The sequence below is a fragment of the Papaver somniferum genome, unplaced genomic scaffold (assembly GCF_003573695.1).
Source record: "Papaver somniferum cultivar HN1 unplaced genomic scaffold, ASM357369v1 unplaced-scaffold_31, whole genome shotgun sequence".
In the NCBI taxonomy this organism is placed as follows: domain Eukaryota; kingdom Viridiplantae; phylum Streptophyta; class Magnoliopsida; order Ranunculales; family Papaveraceae; genus Papaver; species Papaver somniferum.
The window spans coordinates 824,327-848,916 of record NW_020642151.1 but is presented as its reverse complement, the minus strand read 5'-3'; the positions used below and the strand labels follow the sequence as shown (position 1 = coordinate 848,916).

The 24,590-nt window shown below is 35.0% G+C and overlaps 2 protein-coding genes, 1 long non-coding RNA gene and 1 pseudogene across 3 annotated transcripts; 2 read left to right on the top strand and 2 right to left on the bottom strand.

Moving 5' to 3' along the window:
- Positions 1-1,598: 1,598 nt before the first annotated feature.
- LOC113341757 lies at positions 1,599-3,119 on the top strand. Its single transcript, XM_026586514.1, has 3 exons — positions 1,599-2,109; positions 2,400-2,487; positions 2,672-3,119. Exons 1-3 carry the CDS (start codon positions 1,599-1,601, stop codon positions 3,117-3,119), a joined length of 1,047 nt encoding a protein of 348 aa, XP_026442299.1.
- Positions 3,120-5,950: 2,831 nt separating this feature from the next.
- On the bottom strand, positions 5,951-8,089 carry LOC113341727 (auxin-responsive protein SAUR40-like). Its single transcript, XM_026586489.1, has 3 exons — positions 7,707-8,089; positions 6,340-6,928; positions 5,951-6,233 (listed from the first exon to the last, which is right to left on the bottom strand). The coding sequence occupies exons 2-3, from the start codon at positions 6,836-6,838 to the stop codon at positions 6,205-6,207; spliced, it is 528 nt and encodes a 175-aa protein (XP_026442274.1). The 5' UTR covers positions 6,839-6,928; positions 7,707-8,089; the 3' UTR covers positions 5,951-6,204.
- Positions 8,090-13,345: 5,256 nt separating this feature from the next.
- Positions 13,346-15,240, bottom strand: LOC113341716 (annotated as a pseudogene).
- A 2,800-nt stretch (positions 15,241-18,040) lies between these two features.
- On the top strand, positions 18,041-20,261 carry LOC113341808. The gene is made up of 2 exons (XR_003356146.1): positions 18,041-18,245; positions 19,308-20,261. It is a non-coding gene; the product is annotated as an uncharacterized LOC113341808 (long non-coding RNA).
- Positions 20,262-24,590: the final 4,329 nt, after the last annotated feature.

The following is a 24,590-nucleotide window of genomic DNA, read 5'->3' as shown; positions in this document are numbered from 1 at the left end:
TATCTAGTGTTGAAATTAGTGTAGCTGGGAGCATCTCTTCATCTGGAAACCAGGAGTATCAGGTCAGTTCTCCATAAAAGAAACTCATAAGTGTATTTCTACACATAATCCTAAGACTAGATGGGACTGGTAGTTTGCTTTGATTCAAGAATCATATTCCCATACACGCTTTTATAGCTTGGTTAGTTTTTTAAAGAAGGTTAAAAACCAGAAGTAAACTTCTTGAATGGAAAGTAACTCAGGATGCTAGATGTATCCTTTGTGATAGTGGGCATGAGGATGAAGATCATATTTTTCATGATTGCCAATTTACTGCTATCATTTGGAGAGTCTCGTATTTAAAATGGGCTATATGAAAGATATGGAAAGCAGTCGGGAGGGGGAAGTTGACTGGTGTACTAATTCTTTTTAGAGGTGACTCTTGTGCCACTGTTATAAAAAAAATTGGTGCCTAACGGTTTTATTTATTATTTGTGGAGGGAAAGTGTTGAAGAATAAACCAAGATACTATGAAGAAGACAGAAGGGATCAAAAAGTGTTGTTGATCCAGTAGTGTGGATCAACTACGAGAGTTGATAGAATGTGGTTGGATCAACTGGTACAGTTGACACGATGTGAATGGATCAACAAGTATTGTTGACACAGTGGTACAGTATTTAGAAGTTTCTTTGTTAGAGTTTAATTATTTTAGGAAAGTCTTTTTACTTGAGAGTCAAGTTTGTTAAGCCATGAGTCATGAGTGGAAACACATCAATTAAGAGAAGTTTGGTTGAGTTTAGTTTTGTGTTCTTTCATTAAGTCTTTGATATCAGATTTTCTACATCTGGTATCATAGCACTGGTATCAGATTATAGGGCCGTGGGCATGAGAAGTTAAGTTGAAGAAGATGACGAGTTTAAGTTCAATCAAGGTGCCAGTGTTTGAAGGAAATTTTTTTGAACATTGGAGGTTACAGATAGAGAATATTTTTACATATCAAGAAGTATGGGATATTGTGAAAGATGGTTATGTAGAACCAGCATAAGGAGCTGTAGTTGAAGGAGCTGCGCAAACTCTATTAACTGAAAACAGAAAGAATAATTCTAAAGCTACATATATTCTTCATAAAGGTGTTCATGAATCTCTCATGGACAGAGTTATCTATATTAAGCAAGCTAAAGCAGCATGGGATGGTTTGGTTAGCTACTACACAGGGTCTGACAAGGTCAAGAAGGTTAGATTGCAAACCCTAAAGAAAAAGTATGAATTATTGCAGATGGAAAGTACAGAAACAATATCATATTTTTTCTCAAAGACTTTGAATCTTATCAATGAGATGAAGGCTAATGGTGATACTGTAGAAGATTCAACAGTTGTTGAGAAGATATTAAGAAGTTTGCCTGAGAAATTTGAATCAAAGGTGACTGCTATAGAGGAATGCAACAAAGTTGCAACTATGACTCTTAATGAGTTTTTGGGTTCATTACAAACCTATGAACAAAGATTGCTTGAGAAAAAAGTTACTGCAAAACAAGTTGAAGAAGAACTTCAAAGATAAGTTAGCTGGAGAAGAAACCATGGAAAACCTAATGCTGGAAGGTTTCAAGGAAGATATAATAATGGAGGAAGATCTAATACAGGAAGTTATCAATGAAGAAAACCAGTTGATAAATCAAAAGTTCAGTGTTATAACTGTGGAGATTTTGGGCACTTTGCCCCAGAGTGTCCAAAACCTGGAAACACTACTGAAAATAATTATAAATCAAATTTCAAAGCTAATATTGCTGAAAGTAGAGAAGAAAAAGAAGCAGAAGGCTGAAAACATGTTACTAGCATGTCATACAGCAGCAAAACAACCTCAACTTAAGTGGTACTTAGATACAGATTGCAGCAATCATATGTGTGGCAGAAAAGATTTGTTTGATAAGCTTGATGAGTCTGTCAGATCAACAGGAAAGTTTGGCAACAGTTCTACAATTCCAGTTATAGGAAAAGGAATAATTGGAATTGTTCTTAAGAATTGTTCAAAAGCATATATCATGGATGTGTATTATATACCAGGATTACATCAAAACTTGCTGAGTATGGGCCAACTATCTGAAAGAGGATACTCTATGAATATTTACAATGGTTTGTGTTTCATCAGAGATAGATGAAGAAGATTGATTGCTAAAGTACAGATGACCAAAACACATATTATTTCCTTTGAATATTCAGCATCAAAAGGAAAGTTGTTACAATACTAGTGTGCATAATGATACTTGGTTATGGCATAAGAGGATGGGACATGTGAACTTTAACAGTTTACAAATTTTAGCAAAAAAGGAGATGGTGTCAGGATTACCTTTCATTCAAATTCCAGAATAAAGATGTGAGAATTAATTGTATCTTTGGCAAGCAGCATAAAGATCCATTTCCAGTAAACAAAGCAAGAAGAGCTGAACAACAGTTGGAGATCATTCATAGTAATTTCTATGGTCCTATAGCTAGAAGTTACATCGCATGGAGGTAATAACTACTTCATAACTTTCATTGATGACTTTAGTAGGAAAGCATGGGTATATTTGCTTAAACAAAAGAGTGATGCTTTTCATGCTTTTAGAAGTTTTAAAGCATATGCTGAGAAACAAATTGGTAAAAACATCAAGATATTAAGAACTGATAGAGGAACAGAATATACTGTTGTTGATAGTTTCATGGAAGAACATGGTATTCTACATCAGCTAACAACAAGATATACACCTCAACAGAATGGTGTAGCTGAAAGAAAGAACAGAACTATAATGGAGATGGCAAGAACTATAAGAAGAACAAAAGATTTACCAAAGAATTTCTGGGGTTATGCAGTTGATACAACAGTGTATCTACTTAACAGATGTCCTACAAATAGTTTGAATAACAAGACACCAGAAGAAGCATGGAGAGAAGTAAGACCAAGTGTAAGACATCTAAGAATTTTTGGATGCATTGCATATGCACATGTGCCAAAAGAATTGAGAAAGAAGTTGTATGATAAGAGTGAAAAATGTATTCTTGTTGGTTACAGTTCAGTGACTAAAGGATACAATCTATATAACCCAGAAACTAGAAAGATAGTTATAAGTAGAGATGTTAATTTTGAAGCATTTCAAGATGGATAATTGTAATCTAATTTTAACACCACTAGAAGAGAGACTGAAATTGACAAAACATGGATCAAGAGAGCTTGTGAATTCAACAGACTTTAAAGGTTTTGTTGGATGTTTAAAATATTTGACTGCTACAAGACCTGATATCATGTATGCAGTTGGTTTGGTTAGTAGGTTTATGGAATCTTCTAGACAATCACATTTACAAGATGCAAAACGTATTCTGAAGTATGTAAAAGGAACAACAAGCATGAGAATTTTTTATACTGTCTCAGAAGATCCAAAGTTGGTTGGTTTCACTGATAGTGATTGGGATGGAGACACAGAAGGTAGAAAAAGTCCATCAGGTTATGGTTTTCAGTTGGGAACTGGTTTTTTCTCTTGGTCATCTAAGAAGAAACAATTTGTTGCATTATCTACAACAGAAGCTGAGTATATAGATGCTAGCAAATGTGCTACACGAGTTGTATGGTTAAGAATGATGCTGAAGTCATTGTTTCAAGAACAAATAACACCAACAATAATAATTTGTGATAATAAGTCGACAATTTCACTAACTAAGAATCATGTGCTTCATGGGAGAAGTAAACACATTGATATTAAGTATCATTACATCAGAGATCTTGTCAATAACAAGGAGATAGTTGTGGAGTTTGTTGAAAGTGAAGAACAAGTGGTTGATATTTTCACCAAGTCTTTGAAGTCTAACACTTTCATTTACTTGCGTGGAAAATTGGGAATGATTAGCAAAGATTATCTTGGTTTAAGGGAGGATGTTGAAGAATAAACCAAGATACTATGAAGAAGACAGAAGGGATCAACAAGTGTTGTTGATCCAGTAGTGTAGATCAACTATGAGAGTTGACAGAATGTGGTTGGATCAACTGGTACAGCTGACACGATGTGAATGGATCAACAAATATTGTTGAATCAGTGGTACGGTATTTATAAGTTTACTTGGGTTGCAAGTATTACAAGTTTTAAGAGTATGTTTACGTGAGAATTGTCTAAAAGTTTCTTTGTTGGAGTTTAATTATGTTAGGAAAGTCTTTTTGCTTGAGAGTCAAGTTTGTTAATCATATAAATAGGTTGTTGAGCCCTGAGTCGAAACACATCAATTAAGAGAAGTTTGTTTGAGTTTATATTTGTGTTCTTTCATTAAATCTTTGATATTAGATTTTCTACAGAAAGGAATGGCAGAATTTTCAGCGCTTGGTATTCCTCTGCATATGTTGTTAATTTTCTCCTTGTTCAGGATGTTTGATTTAAAATATTTTCTTATATCCATAAGGGAGTTGAAAACATAAATGCAAGGTCGTTTATGCAGAGGTGGAAGGTGGATTTCTTTTTTATTTTACCTAAGGTGATACTTGTTCATGGCAAGGGATGATTCTAATCGGTTTTATAGGGATGATTCTGGTTGATTTGGTGCTCTACTCAGAAAAGCTAATGGTGATGTGGTTGTTGCTTCTAGTGTAGGAGGTCCACCTATATCAATTCTTGTGAATTAATTGCTTGGCTTGGAGTTGGGTCGTAAGATGGCTAAGAGAGAGGAATTGGTAGAGTTCATATTTCCATTGACTCCATGCATGCCTGTGTATAAGTTACTTGTGTACCTTGAGTTGAAGCCTTCATGGAGCGTTTAGCAAATTCAGAGAAGGATAAAAGTAGGATGAAAGTGTTGAGAAGAGCTTTTCGAGGTTGGAAAGTGTCTCAGTGTTGTAAAGCGACTAATAGAGCTGTAGACTATCTAACTAGCTTGCATTTCCTATAGCCTTTTGGAGGAGATAAGAGATGGAGATTTTTCTCCCGTTTTCAAGTCTCAGCAAGTTTTTGTAAGAAAGAAAAAGGCCAGAAATAGTTAGGATGTGTTTAGTATGAGTTTTAAAAACAGTTTTTTGTTTTAAAAAACATAAAAGACCAAAAACGAGAAAAAGTTTTCCATTTGTTTTCTGTTTTAAAAAAAAAAAAAAAAAGACAAATAATAGTTTTCTGTGTCTTTTTCTTTTTTCTTCCTTCTTCTTCTTCTTATTAGAATAAACTAAGAGATCGGGGAAAATCGCTGCAAACAAATTTTCAAAAACAGTTTTTACCCCACCAAACAAATTTTTAGAAAATGAAAACAAGAAAAAAAGAGTATGTTTTTAAACAGTAAAAAACAATTTTTTTTTTTTATTGAACCGAACAGGCCCTTAGATTTTGTTAATGTTTTTTTTTTTTTAACCTAGCTGATCGTATCAAAACAAAAAAAAATCAAAAATAACTATTGTCTAATTAAGAAGTTTTACTGTAATAGACAAATCATAAACACACACAATAACTAGAGCATAAATTCTTTTGGATATCTTTTAAACACACACAATAACTATTATCTTTTAAATTTTTTAAATGGTCATATTTTTATTTCTGGACATACCTTATATAATCTCCCCCTTCTACATAAAATTCTTTTGGATATCCTTTTTTTTTCCCAGACAATATCTATAACCATATACTTATCATGTCACCAATGATGTATAATAGACATAAATAAATAATAAGAATAAATCATCCAATTTTCAAAATTATATAAATAAAGTTATCTTTATGTATATAATTTGATGTTTAAAACAACGATATATTTGTTGTTTATCGCTCTTTCTCTTCACGATCTAGTTGTAATTGATGTTCTTATTTGTATTTTGATGTTTTGGTTATTCTTGTAAGCGAATATGTAATCATGATTTTGATTGAATGAATTGAAATACGTTGATTTACAAAAACCAAAAAAAAAAAATAGATTTGTTAATGTACTCGGCTATATTGCTGCCACCTATCACTTGTTTCAAGATAATGCAATAAAATTTGAATATGAAACGGAAAAAAATATATTAAGAGATGAAGAACATAAACAAATGTTTTCAATCAAATTTCACGTAATGGTGAAAAACCGTCTCGAAATAACATTTTTTAATCCTAACTAAAAATTGCTCTCACCGGATATAATGCAAAAACAATACTTAGAAAAACAATTGTTGCTTACAATAATAATAATTAAAGATTCCTTTACTTCCCACCAGAAAAAGCTAACCGTCTATACAAACCCACCCCTTATTGTTTATTCTTCTACGCTATCAACATCCTCATCTGCACGAGGATAACAATAAAATGTTAGATTGGTTATGTTGGCAAGTTGTAACAAAAAAATAAATAATTCTTTAATGTTAACAAATCGATTAAGACAATGACTTACTAGCATTTTCACCATCCGTTGTCGTCGTGGGAGGAGTTTGGTTGGTTTCCATGCATTTGAGGAGGTATTTGAAGGTTTCTATCTCACAAGGGATTGTGAGGCCACCTTTGTGTTCAAACCCAAACTCTTCCTCCACCTTTTCTAACAAAACTTTGAACAAAGGGTGAGCAAGATAAGTGGTGGGAATAATAAACCTCCGGAGCTCAGGACCGACATACACTGCGAGGTATCCTTTTGGTACATCTGCTGGTGGGTCGGGACTATGACAGGTTTCTTCGTCAGAATCACACAAAATGTAAGTGTTATGAAGTCGTTTATTAACAACAGGAGCTATTCCTCCAATACCTCTACCATGTTCATTGTCTCGAGGGGGACTGTTTCCTCTCGGACTAAGAGCAATAGATTGCCATTTATGTAGCATTTCCTTTAACCTTACTATGTGTCGAATTCCTGTTACCCTTCCTGTTGTACTGCTGCTTCCCTCATCGTCACCCATCATGAACTAATAACAGCCTTTGATTAATCCACTACGTTGATGATGATGAGTTTATACGCGTGTTTTACCCACTTTCAAATCAGCTAGAGAGCGCTTTTATTCATTATGCAAAATGTAATAAATCAATAGATTACACAAAACATTTTCAAAATATAGGAAGATTAAATACAAAATCAACATGCATATTATACCAAATAAAGCATCCTAGGGCAAACTCAATCAACTCAATACATATCAGATCATCCGATATGTTTAGATTCTCAGCTTTAAATTGACAAGCCAATAGTAAGAAGAAAAAGGTGGCTTTTAAAACTTCATTGCTTTTGGCCTATAAGGATATACCCCAAACAAATTCAACCAAAGAATAATATGAAATTCAAAAAAGAAAAAAAAAAGTTTAAAACATTTGTTTATCACGTGCATGACTGTAGCCAGAATGTTAGGTAGAATGAAAATGAAAAACAATTTCATGGTAAACACACATTCACAAATATTTACTTTGTAAATATTTCCAGATCCGTTCAAAAAATGAGAACACGCACACAGGAACAGAAACAAAGAACCATAAAGTGCGCCTGTATTCCCTGATATCACTAACGTGTGCCATTAATTACTTCCCTAATTTTACGTTTATCTTCAACATTAAAATTTTCGTTAATCTCCATTGAAGAACACAAAAAACAAAACTCAAAAACTTGAATAAAATATCTTGTAAAACAAATTATAGCTTTGATCATCCAAATATGTTTAGATTTGAGTGAATATGTGCATGTTATTTCTGTCATATGATACATGTTACACAAGATTATTACGAAGTAGTCTGAATGAATATCCGAACAACAACAAATAGATCTAAAGACCGGGGGAGTACCTGAGAAAGAAAATGGAGGAGTAACCTTCATCAATCAACAGCAATGACAAGAAAAAATTCCACCACCATTAGAGCTCCGGAAGCATATTTTCTTTTTCTTGAAAAAAAAAAGAAAACTCTCTATATGAAAATGAGAATTTAGTTTTAGCTCTCTCTCAAAAAAGATTTTCCTTGTTCTCTAACAAACTTGATTACTATTCTTATATCAAACTTTTCTATAAACCACAGAGATTTGCTCTCTAATCTCTAATCTTAACTGAATTATTCCAGAGGATGAAACTATATCTTCTCAGCTCTCTAATCGGAAATTAAAACGGAGTGAATGTGAGGACTATTTTCTCGGTTTCTAGATAATTATGGAAGAATATGAATGTGAGTCGGGTTTTTCGGTTTGTTTAAGGATTGAGATTGAGTTTTTGGATCTAATTAAGGTGGTTTTTTTGTTTATTTATAGTGATGAAATGAATATGGAATGGCTTTGGTCAATATTTATGAGGATTTTCTGTTATCAGCTTACCATGTTGATTCTATACTTTCGGACTTCGATTGTTTATTAAACTTCACACTCCACTTGGATGTTTTTATGATGATGATCATCATCATATGACCTAAACACAATATCTTAAGAGAAGAAAGTACAATGATATTGTATATATTCTGTGGAACCCACTTGCTGTTTAGCGTTGTCAAACTTGCGGCACCTTTCAAGGTGACTCTAGGCATCTTGGGAGATTTTTTGTTTCAACTTTATATATACTAGTGTTGAGCCCGTGCGTTGCACGGGTTTAAATCTGTCATACCGAATTTGTTACTATGATATAAATGCATAAATTAAGTAATTCAATGTTTTTATATTCGGGGATTTTTCTTAAATTTTGTAATTTTTTCCCAGTTCTGAAATTGTACTAATCATCTTCAGTTACCAATTGACAAATATTTTCTCTTCTATCAGTTTCATCAAGATATGATTAGATTTTCGTAATAAAAAAAAAATTATTATTTTTTTTTACAGATTCAACTTGGTTTGGAGAGATTATCAATTTGGAATCTAATTAATGTTTCTATCGAGTTCTAATCCAAGGAAAAAATGCAACAATAACAAATTAAAAGTTGCTATCATAAAAATTATAAAATAGTTAAATCGTCATCACTCTCATCACCTTCGTTTTTACCATTGCTATGGTCGATAAATATCGTAATTTCGCCATCACTATCTTCAACCAGCGGTGGCGTTTTGTCATCAGTCTCCTCTCCCTCGTCTTCGTTTTAACTTACGTCGAAAAATGTTAGCATTTCTTCGTTGCTCTTTTGATCCTCTCCCATGTGACTGCCAACAGGTGTCTTTCCCTGCATCACATATATTTTTTGTTCTGCAATGGGTAAATTGAGAGTGTAACCGTTATACAGATCAACTAAAAAAAACTAATCACATCGAGCATTATATTTATGTAAAGCTTCCCAGATTCATTAGCCTGAATGGTCAACAACTCAAAGTAAATTACAATTTAGGTATCTGTTTATGGTTTATGGTTTATGGAGTAAACATCACCTTATGCAGTTAGGTATCTGTTAATGACACTCACAATCCGTGGGAGTAATCATCACCTTATATGTAGCGTGAAAGGAAAATCGCCGAATACAATGGTAAATAGATGTGCGCCCGTCCGTTGCACGGGTTCAAATTGGTTGTCCCAAAGGTAATTAATCCATGTAAGCGTATAGGTTTTTATGTAAAAAATAGGTTATGTATATTGAAAGTGATTCGGCGCTCATTTACCTACTCATTCTATTTTGCTACGTCAATCCCTCGATTCTTATTGGTCGGGGGCCAAGAGCATGATTCGACGCTCATTTACCCACCCGTTCTATTGTGCTACGTCAATCCTTGATTCTTATTGGTTTGGAGAGATTATCAGTTTGGAATCTAATTAATGTTTCTATCGAGTTCTAATCCAAGGAAAAAATGCAACAGTAACAAATTAAAAGTTGCTATCATAAAAAATTATAAAATACTTAAATCGTCATCACTCTCATCACCTTCGTTTTTACCATTGCTATGGTCGATAAATATCGGAATTTCGCCATCACTATCTTCAACCAGCGGTGGCGTTTTGTCATCAGTCTCCTCTCCCTCGTCTTCGTTTTAACTTATGTCGAAAAATGTTAGCATTTCTTCGTTGCTCTTTTGATCCTCTCCCATGTGACTGCCAACAGGTGTCTTTCCCTACATCACATATATTTTTTGTTCTGCAATGGGTAAATTGAGAGTGTAACCGTTATACAGATCAACTAAAAAAAACTAATCACATCGAGCACTATATTTATGTAAAGCTTCCCAGATTCATTAGCCTGAATGGTCAACAGTTCCAAATAAATTACAATTTAGGTATCTGTTTATGGTTTATGGTTTATGGAGTAATCATCACCTTATGCAGTTAGGTATCTGTTAATGGCACTCACAATCCGTGGGAGTAATCATCACCTTATAATGTAGCGTGAAAGGAAAATCGCCGAATACAATGGTAAATAGATGTGCGCCCGTCCATTGCACGGGTTCAAATTGGTTGTCCCAAAGGTAATTAATCCATGTAAGCGTATAGGTTTTATGTAAAAAATAGGTTATGTATATTGAAAGTGATTCGGCGCTCATTTACCTACTCATTCTATTTTGCTACGTCAATCCCTCGATTCTTATTGGTCGGAGCATGATTCGACGCTCATTTACCCACCCGTTCTATTGTGCTACGTCAATCCTTGATTCTTATTGGTCGGGGGCCAAGAGCATGATTCGGCGCTCATTTACCTATCCATTCTATTTTGCTACGTCAATCCTTGATTCTTATTGGTCGTGGCCCATGAAGAGCATGATTCGACGCTCATTTACCCACCCATTCTACTGTGTTACGTCAATCCTTGATTCTTATTGGTCGGGGGCCAAGAGCATGATTCGGCGCTCATTTACCTATCCATTCTATTTTGCTACGTCAATCCTTGATTCTTATTGGTCGTGGCCCAGGAAGAGCATGATTCGGCGCTCATTTACCTATCCATTATAATTTGCTACGTCAATCCTTGATTCTTATTGGTCGTGGCCCAGGAGCTCTAGAATTCGAGCTTTTGGTCTAACTTTCAATATGAGGCCAGCAATTTCCACTCAAATTATATATAAAATTATAAGATTGGAAAGCAGCGCACGAGTGAAGTTTTCTACGGTGATATTAACGTGGGTGTTGTTCAAATATTTTTGATCTAGCAGTATCACAAAATATTATATTTGCGAATATTTTTTTTCCGTGAAATTCACCTTTGTGAACTGTGAATGTAGATGGCTAGTCACATTACAATATAAGTAAGATCTGGGAGTAACAAACCAGTTGTTAAGCAGGGGCCAGCAATAAATTTTTTTCCATTATTATGGATTGGAAGATTTGTTTCGACTTAAAAGATGAGTGAATATGCTAATTAAAAGTAGCACGATGAGATGACCCCTAAAATTGAAACGATGGAGAAAAGACAGCCTAAATGTACCTAACATTCAATCCAAAATGATTACGTTACCTGCTGCCAAGTCCTAAAAATACTATGGTACCTTCCGTTTACGACTACAACGGTAATTTATGCGTATCTATCCAGAAAACGTGACCTGACCCATTAAAATGAGAACGAGTCCGCACACGGCTGCATGCTGCTGCAACATTTTTCAAGCCGAGCTAGCTGGTTAGACTGAATTCAATGTACAACAACAGACACCAGATGATAGGATAATGTGAATCTTTTTCCTTTTGATTTCTTTTGGTTTTTGTTTACTGCGGAGTGTAAGTACTTTAGGTGAAATAAAGTAGAGAGTCTAGAGACCAACAAATACAAAAATAATCAAATTTTTAGCTTTAAATTTTGTCTATAGATATTATCAAGTCTATAAACTTTTAAAAGTATTTGTATCTGTTACTTCTTTTTCCTAAAAGAAATTATTAAAAACAACTAAGCATGGAGCCTTACATACTTGAGAAAGTGCAAGCACTGTGGTGAGGTATGAATGTTGGGAATTCCTTGCCTTGTTACCTCACAAGTCAGTTTTTAAGAGGAGTCAGAAAGCAACTGCTATAGTTATCTTTAGAAAAATATTTGGTATCCGACTCAAGAATGATTATCTGCTCAGGCTAGTTAGATACTTCGAATCCATGAGGCCTTTTCTTTTTTCTCTACCTCGTTCGTCAGTTCTTATCATGAAAAGGGTAGAAACATGGCTTGTTTTTCCATGGTTCCTTGCCGTATGGGTTGTTATTTCCGTAGTATGTTGGATTGGAACTCCCTCTCAATCTCCCATAGTCCTTGCTCTAACTCAAACAAAACGAAATATCAATATTTAGGAAAGAAATACTAGTTGTCAATATCGTTTGTTCTTTTTGGTCATGCATTCTAATAAAGTGTGGGGGAATCCAATGTTTGAAGGGGTTAAATGACAATCATAAGTGGCATCATCTTTTATTCGACAAAGTTTGCTTCTGTGGTGTTTATTTATGATAGTCAAGGTCTACCACCACTCATTTTTGTTTTGCTAAAAAGCATGCATGGTTCGTTTTCAAGCTTGTCTAAATCATGTTGTCCAGAACCCTATACGTTCCACTTCAATTCTACTCCTCCGTGGGAAGGGTAGAACTCAAGTACTCCATTTCTCAAGATTGTTACCGGGATTACCACCTTTCAATTGTACGAAATACTAGCAAGATTGACGTTTCTACCTTTTCATTTTGTAGGTTGGCGAGAGGCGTTTATGTGTGTGCCATATCCAATTGAAATCTTGAGCACCATGCATATAATTTTTCTGCGATTTTGGTTTCTAGCCTATTTTTTTTAATGCATAAAAATTCTATACATAGGAAAGCTGTGCCAGTAAATAGGGTAAAAATATATTATGTATTGTACACATGTGAAACAAAAGATCTGGAATTTCTTAAGAAAAGAAGTGATCATGATGATCAAGGTCATATAATAAATCTAAGAACAGATGGTCATTTGGTGACACTATTATTGGAACAAATGGTCTTTCACTTCTAAGATAAGACTCTCAGGTCTCAAGTTTTATATATCCTTCGAGAATACTTTTTTGTTTTTTTGGAAGTATTCAAGAGTACATTTAGTATACATTTTAATCCTCGTTTACAACTTTTTAAGGCAGTATTTAACTTTCGGTCTAATCTTATAGTAATAAAATCTCAAGTTTCTCATAACTGCCCCAACTGTAAGCCTTCTTATGTCTTCTCTAGTATGATTTTTACTTTTTGATATTGATATTCCACCACCATGTATTCAAGTTTTTATCTTCAATGGAACTTTTTCAGCAAGCTAGACACCGGGTATTCAAGTTTACCTTATTACCAATATAAAATAAAACACCGGCCGACAAATGAAAATGTGAATGCTATCCATACATGATACACACCCATATCAAATTTTGTTATACACGGTTCTTTCATTAACGCCTCATATGTCAAAGCCCAGCTAAGTCAAACCAAGTCTTGGGCGGTCAACTTCTGGTCAAGGTATCAATAACTAATACTGTAGTAACTAATACTGCATTGGATAACAATCTCTAGCAACTACAGATCATTGCTATTACTGGATAAACGTAGATATATTTATTTCTTGGCATGTCGCTGACAGAAAGCTTTTAACCTCAGAAGACCATCTTGCAGAGAAGTTGGTTCAATAGCAAAAGTTATACGCAGCCAATTTTTCAGTCCAAGCGCAGTTCCTACAAGAAAGAAAATGTGAATTAATTAATAGGGTGCTCGCATAAAATCTTACAACAAGTGTTTGCATACTGGTGTAATGTAGAATTCTCACCTGGCAAAATAATGAGGGAATCCTCTTTAGCTAATTTCAAACAGAACTCTGTATCATCATTTATGTCTTCCAACAGAATTGAATTGAACTTTACCCGAGTGAGTCAGCAATATTATAAGCAAAGCAGGCTCGAAATTTACAGAAGAATAAACTGTCATCAGTAATGGGTCTACGTCGCGCGCACGTACGTACCATCACAAACATGGATCCTTCTGGTTTCTGGGGACAAGTAATGCAGTCAATATCCTTGATTTGATCATACACAATTTCAGCAGATTTCCTTAAGATAGTAATTACATTGTTGAAAAAATCGTCAGTTGTTTTTTCAATGATTTGGGGAATGGCAGCCTGTGAAAGAATGGATGACATTGTTTAAGACGCGCAATTACTAGAAAAATAAGCAAAGGTACAGCAGTGTGGCGGCCTTGTCACAAGACCAATCATCTAGACGAACGCCCTTTTGGAATCAAATACAGAAAGATGCAAACCTGGATAAAAGTTGCAGGGTCCCCAGAGAACATGACGCGGTGTATAATGGAGTCCACAACCTGAGATATGTACTCTTTTTGAGTTTCAACAATAAGTAATTAGACAACTGAAAGGGGAAACTGAAATTATAGTAAGAACTTACCTTTGTTTCTTTGAGAACGCCATTGGGATCACTTACAACGAGCCAGCCAAGTAGCCAACCAGGTACTAGCCATCTCTTTTATATAGACCCAAGTGTAAGGACAGGAGCTATGGACCCAAAAACACCCATTGGCACAAACGGCTTACTAGCAAAAGTGAGATAACCATAAACTTCATCGGCGATCACAAGAATTCCAAGTTTCTTTGCAGTCTCAGCAACCTAATGCAATACAGTGGAAACAATTAGGATAATCCACAACATAATTTAGAGTCAATAGGGTGACTAGCTATTCACCTTCTTCAAATGCTCATACGTGTAGACACTTCCACAAGGGTTTCCTGGGTTGATAATAACCATTCCGACGGTATTCTCATCAGCAAGAGCTTGTACAGCTTGAAGGTCGACCTCCCAACCCTTGTCTGGTACAAGATCAAAATGTCAGTATCAAGCTTCCTAAAAACAGCACAGGCCTCATAATACGGATACCCTGGTCTAGGTAGCAATATATTAGCACCAGGTCGAGCCAACACCATCATTGCAATCTCGATTGCTTGTGTGCAACCAACCGTGAGAAAAACATCGTCAGGTGAAAGCTTGTATGGAAGATCACGAGATAGATAATCTGCTATAGACCTGTCAAGTGTATGCAGCATGCGTTTGCACCAATTTTTTCGCAATTAAGAACTAAAAAATGCAGTAGGATTCTATATGAAAAAACTGAAATGAAAAAAAAAAAAAACTTAAATCTTAATATGAAGATGTATGCATGATGTACCTTCTAGCAGGAAGAATACTAACAGCACCAGGTGAATAACCATTAAACTTGGCTGAACGAAGTGAATCAACTATAGCATCTTCTGCTATTTGAGTTGTTCTAAAACATGGGAAAGAGGAAGGATCACCATGACCAAGACGAATAGTTTGTCTTTCATCTTCAGGGTTTCTACAATTGATTAAAGTATTTAGAACCCCTCTAACCGTAATGCCAGAAGCTGAATCAATCTCATTATTTGCACTAAAACCCCATTTCTTATGAACACCATCCCCATTCTCCATTTTTTTTCTCCTTTGATATGATTCAATAGGTTTAAAAAGAGTCGCACTCTACTTTGGTGCTTATTAGAACTTTTTCAAACATGAAATCCTGATTACAACTTGCTTATTCAAACTTACTTGACACTTGCTACTAATTCTCTCTTACAACATTTATAGCAATCATTCTATTCTTCCCACTATTAAACCCACAAGCTTTTGGGAATAACTAGACGTGGGGTACGTGGATATAGGTCTCACTAACGCATGGAAAAATATTCCGAAAATGCAAAAGTGGATTTGCTCGTGCGTTTTTATTTATATAAGTATACAAAAATTGTAGATGAAGACAACGTAGAAATTTCCCACTCATAAATGAGCCCCAAAAATCAGTTTCGCTCCAAATCCTGGAGGGCGAGGCTCACTCTTTGTGACTCGACAGTTTTTGTGTAGTTGAAATAAACCGTTCACGTAGGACTGATAACACAGAAGAGATAAACAGCTGTAATCAACACAACTAATCGCAGAGTCACACATGTTAATAGTACAACACATGCATAACAAAGACAGTGTCAGATTAAGTATGTGTTAACTGTTTAGCCCCTTTGTGTGTGAAGGAAACAGTTTGAGCTTGTTTAGTAGAAATCCAATTCGTGAACTATAGCCAAACTTTTCGTGAAGACATCAGCAAGTGCTAGTAGAGCTTTAGACTGCCCCCACTCTCCGTCAAAGTGAAAATCAACTGCCACATGATGCATCCTGCTATAATATTACAGGATTAGGGGGGAGAAAAAGTATGATAAGTAAAAGGAAACCAAGTTCCCGTTAACGGGTTGGGTTTTCCTTTCCAAACCCTTTATTTTTTATTATTCTGATTAGTTTCAGTTTGTTTTCTCTCTTTGATTGGGTAGAACAATGGTCGGTCCATAGACTGCATCCAAACTCCTACAAATGGGAGTTTGTTTGGCAATTAGGGAGTTTCAACCCTACCTCCACAATGGGAGGGAACATGAGAAACATTGGACCATTTGAGACTTTTAGTTTGTTGTTATCGTGAATTCAAATGTCCTGTCGGGATTTATTATTTTGGGTTGGGAGACTTCGTCGTTATCGTGGAACGAATTGTTCCTTGTAGGGGTTACATGGCCTAAGAAATAAAGAAAGTGGTACGAGCATATAATAATATAAGGGAACAAATGGTCATGTGGTAATATTCTTACTGGGAACATATGGTGTCAAGGGTCAACCATTTCTTCCAAGAACATATGCCTATGTTAGCTTCTTCTTTACAACTTTCGTAAATACTTTGCTGCTCAATAACGGGCACACTTGCAAGAAAGTATGAAATGTAAGAAAAGCATGATCATGGCTTTCTCTGATTATAATATATGCACTGCTTGTTCATTCCAATTTACTTTTAAGACTTACAGTAAAGATGGAGCTACAGGGAAGTATGGAACTAAGTGTGGACAGTTGTCCTCTTTAAAATTGCTTAAATTGTGATACAAAAAAAATAAAATAAATAATTCTCTGCCAGAATCGGCACATATGCATCTTTCAAGGTTGAAGGTATTAGAAGCTTAAAGCACTTGAACATTCAAAAATGGTGGTGGAGAGCGCCTAAGGAAAAACACGGTGCTAGTCTTTGTTGGTGACAAAATCAGACCGGGGTTTTTTTTTATTACACAGTACAGGAGTCTTTTTTATTACCCATCTTCTTCCTAAGACCAACAACCAAAGCCCTAAATGGCAAAATTCATGAACCCAAAACCAAAATCATCGGTCGGCAGTCTGCACTAGATATTTTTTTCGGCTTTAATTTCTCACGTGCAATTTACACAAATGAAAAAGAAAACCTTCTCGATTTCGTAGATAGTCACCAAAACAGTATCTAGCACTAACCATCACAACCATCAACCTAATTGCTTTCGCTTTTAGTTACTTTCCGAGAAGATGCAGTTTTTGGATTCAGTTTTAGTTCAATCCATCGTTTATTCCTAGAGCATCTCCGACACAGTAGGTGCTAAAACTCCTACGTGGAGTTTTTATTTAGATCCTTATTTATGGGGTCATATGTATGTGGCAAAAATAGCACCGTTTTTTTCATGGACTATCTTATTTTGAGAATTTAATTTTCTGGATAATGATAAAATTGATTTCCTCTTTTCTATTGGTTCAGAAAAAATTATTTAAAAGTAAAAATTTAAAATATGGTTAAAAAGATGACGTGGAGGTCATTCCCAAGGTTTAAATAAGACTTTCTCCAAGACCTTCATATTTATTTTGATACTCTTCCTACTTAATAGGACCCACTGTTGGAGATGAATTCAATGTAAATGAAGATCTAAAATCCTATGTGTCGTAAAAAAAATAAAACTTTCATCTTCCATTGGAAATGCTCTTAATGGGTTTGGAACCAATATCGTCGAAATTACAACGGATCGAGGGCTTTATTTTTATTACATAGTATAGTTGTCTTTTTTTATTGCATAGTACAGTAGTCCATGGACGATAGCTAAACTCATTAGTTAGGATTTTATGCTTGGAGCATAGATGATTTTTACTCTATTTTAGGGGTGAAGAAAGAATGTTCATGTTCAGAGGACAAGGGCAACTTTTGTGGATTGAGATTTGTCCATTTTGCTCGCAAACATGAAAAATGAATGGACAAACGGACGAATTTAACTGTTTATCTATTACGGTCAAATAAGAGACGCACATTTCTTGTTTCACCGCATTTTGGGTATGGCCACTCAACAACAATTCTACAATTACTTTAAATATTTTACACCTAAGAATATTGAATAGAGACCTTAAATTTACTCTTCAACATGGCTGGGTATTTATGTAGCTTGGCAAGGCAATTTTGAGTCATGGGTGAAGTACCCTTTATGTATAAGATTGATGGCGCGTGTAATTTGGGATCCTCATTTTGGTCTATCGGAGGTGAAAGCATTTACTTGAGGGGTGCAAATATCTTCCTTTTCCCATTATCAATGGAATTTCCCCGAAAGCATCTCCATCAACAGGTATGAAAAATCTTACTTGGAAATCTTATTAAGTCCTTTGTTTAGGAGAGTTTACACTTTACACATTTGGCAAATAAAAGACCCTTTGATAAATAAATTATCCCCAATAGTATATAATTTAATCTTTTAGGATATTTTATGTAATAAAATCTTCACCTTTTAATTTTATTTTAAATAACTATCAAAAAATAATAAAAAAAAATATGACATGAGGTTATTTCGTATTTATTTAGTATGTCATCGGTTCTGTTTTGTAGTATCTACCATTTTTTGGGTAACAATATTTGCACCTTTTATTGGAGATGTAATAAGAATGCGTAAAAAATATTGAACCATTTTTTGGGACGGCGGTTTTTTTTGGGAGGAGCATGATTTGATTAGGTCATCCTCCTTATGGTTATAAGGGGTGTCCTAAAATTTTAAAATAACTAAGTTACCCTTTGATTGAATAAATACTTACTTTTTTTTTTTTAATTTTTCTAGTTTTTTGTTTTTTTATTCTTTCTTTGAAATTTTAACTTTAAAAAGAAATTGAATTTTATCGTATACCAAACCTAATTAAAGAAAAACCAATTTAAAAGTTAAAAAATTTAGAAAAAAATATGGAATATATACACTTATAGGTATGTTCTAGACCCTCGTTTTCAAATCAAAGCCTCTTTTTTTATTTCTTACAAAACTAAGCCTATTGAACGGATTCCATAAAAATTCGTTATCTAAGTCAATATCTCGCACTGACTAGTCAATTTATCGTCAAAATCTCATACAAGGATATCTCGTGGATGTGTGAAGATTATTGAAATACCCTCTCCCGCATGTGCCAATCTGAAAGCCTAATCTGAGATGTCCAGATCTCTGTGAAATTGGACAGCCAAGATGGTTAGATGATACGCGTGAAAACCCAATAGCAGAAGATAGAGATCGATTCTCATTTTCATCTTCCTTCTTCTCTCTAGTTCTTCTAAATAAAATTTTTTCTTCTGCTAAAATCAAGAAATAACTTAGGGGTTTTTCTCAAATCAAACCTAATTAACGTTAATCAATTGTGGATGTTTAAAATAGATTGAATCGTGGATGTTAGCACCACCAGAAACACCGGTATGTGAAGATTCGTAGGAAGTGATATTTATTCTACAACAACAACAACAATATCAGTTGAATTTGGGGTTTTTTAAATGGATCTATTTTGGGGGTTGTTCGATGCAAATCTGTATTGTTCTTGGCAGTTTGATTCACATATTAAGAATTGACATCAGCAAGGTTCAAAAGGAGATGAAATTGGTTAAATCGATGGTGTTTACACAGCAACATCGATAGATTTCTGGTTTTGGAGAGAAATTAACATAAACAAGGAGAAGATGATACAAACTTTAGATAGTTTGAGTTCGATCTGTGGTGTTTTGTGGTTGAGGTTCAAGCCAGCTATTTCAATTTCTCTAAACAGTACATCAACAGATTTTGGGAGATCAGGGTCGGGTTTGACGTGGTCTGAAATTGTATAGCTCGTTGACAAATTCTTGAGCTGGAGGAAAGGAACTGAGATTTAAAATCAGGTGATGAAATAGTTTCCGGTGATGATGGCTTGTGCCTTCAATTATCAAGAGAATAACCATGAACCTATCTTCAACATGCGGCATTCAAATATGATTTCACAGTAGCAACAATGGGTATTTGGGGGTTTCACTGTGTTGGTCGTATCGTACGGGCAGTTATCGAAATTTCAATGAAGATTATGACAACGACCAAGTTAGGGTTTATATCAATGAAGATTTGAGTTGTATTCTGTATGAATTTGATACCAGAAGTGTTGACCGATTGAATCTACAGTGGTGGTAGTTGGTTGAGCACTTGAGCTAGAGCTGGTAAGGAAAGTGTTTCTTCCTTGGTCATGGATGTGAATAGAACAGATGGGTTGTTGTCATCTCGAAGTTCTACATGAATTTGTGAAGGAATTTGTGGATTTTTGAAGAGATGGTTTTAAATAAGAAAAGATGATTAACTGCTGTTGTTGGTGAACTGTTGATGTAGTTTTGAAAGTGGTAGTAAAGTTCGTTCAACTTGGATTTTGTAAAGGTTTGATTTAAGAACTAAGAATAAAAATACTAAAAATATATTCACAAGGTTGTCACGAATATCGAGAGGTACTGAGACTTAGGATTTCACCACTAATCACATTCAATTGGTTCATATGATGACTCATAACAATTCTAGCTCTTTTGTTGACTCTTTTCTTTGCCAAAAGTAGATTTTATAAAGCATTAGATGTAAATCACAAGCATGACGCATCAAAAGTTCCTAAAACCCATCATGCGACATCAAACAAAATCACAACTAATCAAGAAAAATCATAAATCGATTAAAACAAGTGCAAAAGTCATAAAGAATCAATTATAGTTACCAAGTGATTGTGAAATAGGGCTTCCTCCATCATCCCAGTGTTGGGGTTTAGCTCCTCATGTCAAAAACACGCTCAAAATATTTAATCATGGCTCAAATAGGTGTTTTTATTGAAGAAGTGAATCTGTAACAGATATAATTGTTACAGAATCCACTATTACGGAAGCTGCCCTTACAAATAAATTCTAACAGGAATAGTTGTTGCAAAGCTGTTACAAAGGTATTGGATTTGAAAGATTAGGTAACGGTTTCTTGCTAAGTTGCGAAGTGTTCTACGACGTTGTTCTTCAGCGGCAGAAACGTCTTCTCTGCAACTCTTGATTTTCACCCCTGCAGCTTCACCAAGCCCTCAGCTTGGTCCCCCAAAATCTCGACTCCCTTTTATGGACTCCAAGCAACTTATATATATCCAACAGAGCGATTTAATCTCCCCAAAACTTCTCGAAATCTCTTCTTTTCTTTTCTTGGCAGTTACGACAATAATCTCTTCCCAAAATTGTTTCACGCGTTTCTGAGCTTTCCAACTTATCTCAAACTCTTCCTTAGATAGATATGTATCTTTGGGAAGAGTTTCTTGCCTTTAGTCTTCCTAGAATTCCAAAAATAAGTCATACAGAGACCCGTGCAAAACCTTACTTCTATTTCTTTTTTCGGCTATTCTAGCCAATTTGGGTTCAAACAAAAGACTTCACCAGGCCTGTTTAGGCCTAGGGAGTAAACCCAATCAATTTCAGCCATTGAATCACTCTGGAAATCGATCGAATTCAATCCCCAACTCTGCCAGTTGCATGCATATTTTTCCCGCCAAAAACTATAAAATTTGATTCATCTCCTGCGGATTGTCTAGCCAATTCTGGGAAAAAATAAGACCATCACCAGCCCTGTTTAGCCAAGAGGGACAAACCCATTTGATTTCAGCCATTGAATCTCCCTAGAACACCTTCAATTCTTCAACCCTAATTTTGTTCTTATTTTCCCTCCAAAATTCAAATTTCAAATGAAGAAGATGACCTCCCCTTATCCAAAGTGAGAGTCCGTATAGTAATTTTCTTCCACGAGCGCAAAAACCACTTTTTTAGCCAATTTCGCCACAAAAGCTTATTTCTCCAAAAATACCTACAGGGACATAAAAAGCCATAATAAATATAAAATCGAGCACTAATAATATATACAATTGAGATTATATAAGACACACAAATGTGCCTATCAAATACCCCCAAACTTATTATTTGCTAGTCCTCGAGTAAATTAAATAAAATAAAATCCTAACTCACTAACGCAGGCATCGTCGATTGCATTTAGCGTATGCAATAATCCTTTAAACCCCTAAGTGTCCCTAGTGGCGGGTGTTGTCTCCGGAGGGATTACATGAGATATACCCACAAAACCTTTACACTCCAGACCCTATCTATCTAGACAGAACCTTGGAAGGCACTAAAGAATCTCCTTGGTTGGCATACTTATTGACTACACGAGGAAGTACCCTGATGCGAAATTCCAATTATTGTACACGAGTTTGCAATCAAGCATACTAAAATTCATATAAAGTGACAGAGATCTACGCAGATAGTCGCACTATGGACATCAATATCCGGAGTCAAAACTAATCACATGTATAGATCAAGAAGATGGATATAGATAAAAACATAGATGGTTTTGATGTTTACTAAGTGAACGGCGTTTCCCATATATATCTGAAGGCCTCCGCCAAAATGAACCTATCCTAATGGATTGAGATACTAGTCTGACTAATATCAACACACTGGCATATACACGGGAACCAGTGATCGATAATCCTAGATCTAGTTAGACACATCTGGCATATACAAGGGAACCAGTGGTCGACTGTATTCACTGAATTTTTTTTATCTTATTTTTTTTTTTATTTTTTTTATTTTTTTTTAGCTTTTTCGTTTCATTCATTTTTTTTTTTTTGATCCGTTTGGTCTAATTGGTCTGGTCTTTTTTTTTCTTTTTCTTTGTAACTCAATCACTCTAATTCACCCTAGCATTGGTAACAACTTGAATCGTGGGCCCCACCTATCACTTAGAGAAACATGGTTCAAAATAAAATAAAATAAAAACGAGATATGGTGAAACTATCATGTTATTTCTAACACCTGAGCACTGTGCTTTTATGAATAGACTCTTCTAGATGTTTCCATCTAATCAGATTGGTTCCTCAACTCCTACGATCAAAATGCTTCCATCCACTTAGATTAGTTAGTGCAATCCTCAATAGGCATAAATTTCTAAGCTCTGGAGTTTATTTATTCATACTGCAACTAAAAAGTTTCTCCCATACCCCCAAACTTAAATCTAACATTGTCCTCAATGTTCTAAAGATGAAATTAAATGCATGAATAAGGAGAAACTGTTACCATTTGAAGCAAAAGAGATAAGGAAATATATTACCGTGTTGCATGAATGTTGGGTTACCTCCCAAGAAGTGCTAAGTTTAAAGTCTTCAGCCAGACTAAGAAAGGATTAGTCACCTCATAGAATCATAAAGTAATAGCCGAAATTTATGTGGGTCATCAAAACCAAATAGAGCTATCACAAATAAAAGGAATCTGCAACCTGTCAAGAAAATAAACAAATAAAGAACACCCTTGTCTAGTTTTCTGTTTAAGAAAACTACATCTAGCTGTGGTTCAGGTTCAGGTTCTATAACTGGGTCCAAATAAAATATTTTCATGGGTTGGAATTCCTCAAAGCTAAGATCCGGTTCAGGTATTAGAGTCTGAAGAAACTCAAGTAAAAATTTAAAAGCACATAATAATAACCTGAATAATTGAGGATCCTTAAAGTCAATCAGTTTTGACTCACACAATCGACCACGATGAAACTGTTGGTCAATCTTAAGCAAATGTATCGACCCTAATCTCTTAAAGTAATTAGGTTTAGTCTCAAAACTAAATAATTGACACATCTGAAATTTATACGTTCCCACAATTGGTTGAAAAATATTTGGTGGGAAAAAAAAGTCGATCTTGGTATCATAGCATGGTCTAACCTCATCAACCAGAGGATGGGTTTCTAACAACTGAACTTCCTTATGGACATCACTAGGTTCAGGAAAACGTGTATGAAGATAATCTTGCAAAATGGTTGAGGCACATATGTCAAGTCCGAAGTGAGGGACCTTTCTAAGAGTTAAGGCACATGGAGAATGATAATCACCCCCAAACTTAGAGTTTTGGGTATCTCTAGATATACTAGCTACAATTTCATTAATTTTTAGATCATTGGAATCCTGAAAATAGCCAATTGCTTCTTCTAGGTTATACTCAAGTGACACATCCTCACTCATATTTAATAGCTGTACGAGTTCATTTTCTTCGTCTAAGACCATTGTTTCTAAATCGCTAGACTCTAAAACGGTATTCTCAGAATAAACTCGTTCCTCTAAACCATTATCGACTTCGTAATTAAAAGGAAATACTACATCATCTAAAGAAGTGGTATCTCTAATAAAATCCTCGTCCTTTTGAATAGGTGAATAATCATTAAAATTATCGGGATCTGAACCAGAAATAACACTATCATCATAAAGTTCATTTGGAGTAACAAATTCCTGATCACTATGCCTACATATTTCAAATTCTTCATCAACACTACTACATCATAATCACATATCATAATAACATGAAAATGGTTGAACCTCATCTAAACAAGTAGTGTTACCAATTTTATCCTCGTCATCTTGATTATGCAAATAACTATCCTCATTTTCAAGGGTACTATTGGAATCACTGTATTGGAAATTAAGATTATTTCGAGCAATTCTTTCGTTCGTCTCAGCTATCAACTTGAAGGATTCCTCTATAGAAAGTTCTCTTTCGTCATAAACTAAGTTATTCATCTCAGCTAACTTACGTGTCGACTCCTCTAATTTCCTGAGGGACTCTTCTAAAGGAGAAATATAAGAATTTTGCTCGTATGACC

Bases quoted from the DNA above. Each gene is read 5' to 3' on its own strand.
- LOC113341757 (XM_026586514.1), top strand. From the start codon at position 1,599: ATGGAGGAAGATCTAATACAGGAAGTTATCAATGAAGAAAACCAGTTG. The intron at 2,110-2,399 runs GTTTGTGTTTCA...ATCCATTTCCAG, and splicing joins CTCTATGAATATTTACAATG to TAAACAAAGCAAGAAGAGCT. The intron at 2,488-2,671 runs GTAATAACTACT...TGTTGTTGATAG, and splicing joins AGAAGTTACATCGCATGGAG to TTTCATGGAAGAACATGGTA.
- LOC113341727 (XM_026586489.1), bottom strand. From the start codon at position 6,838: ATGATGGGTGACGATGAGGGAAGCAGCAGTACAACAGGAAGGGTAACA. The intron at 6,234-6,339 runs GTAAGTCATTGT...ATCCTCGTGCAG, and splicing joins AACGGATGGTGAAAATGCTA to ATGAGGATGTTGATAGCGTA.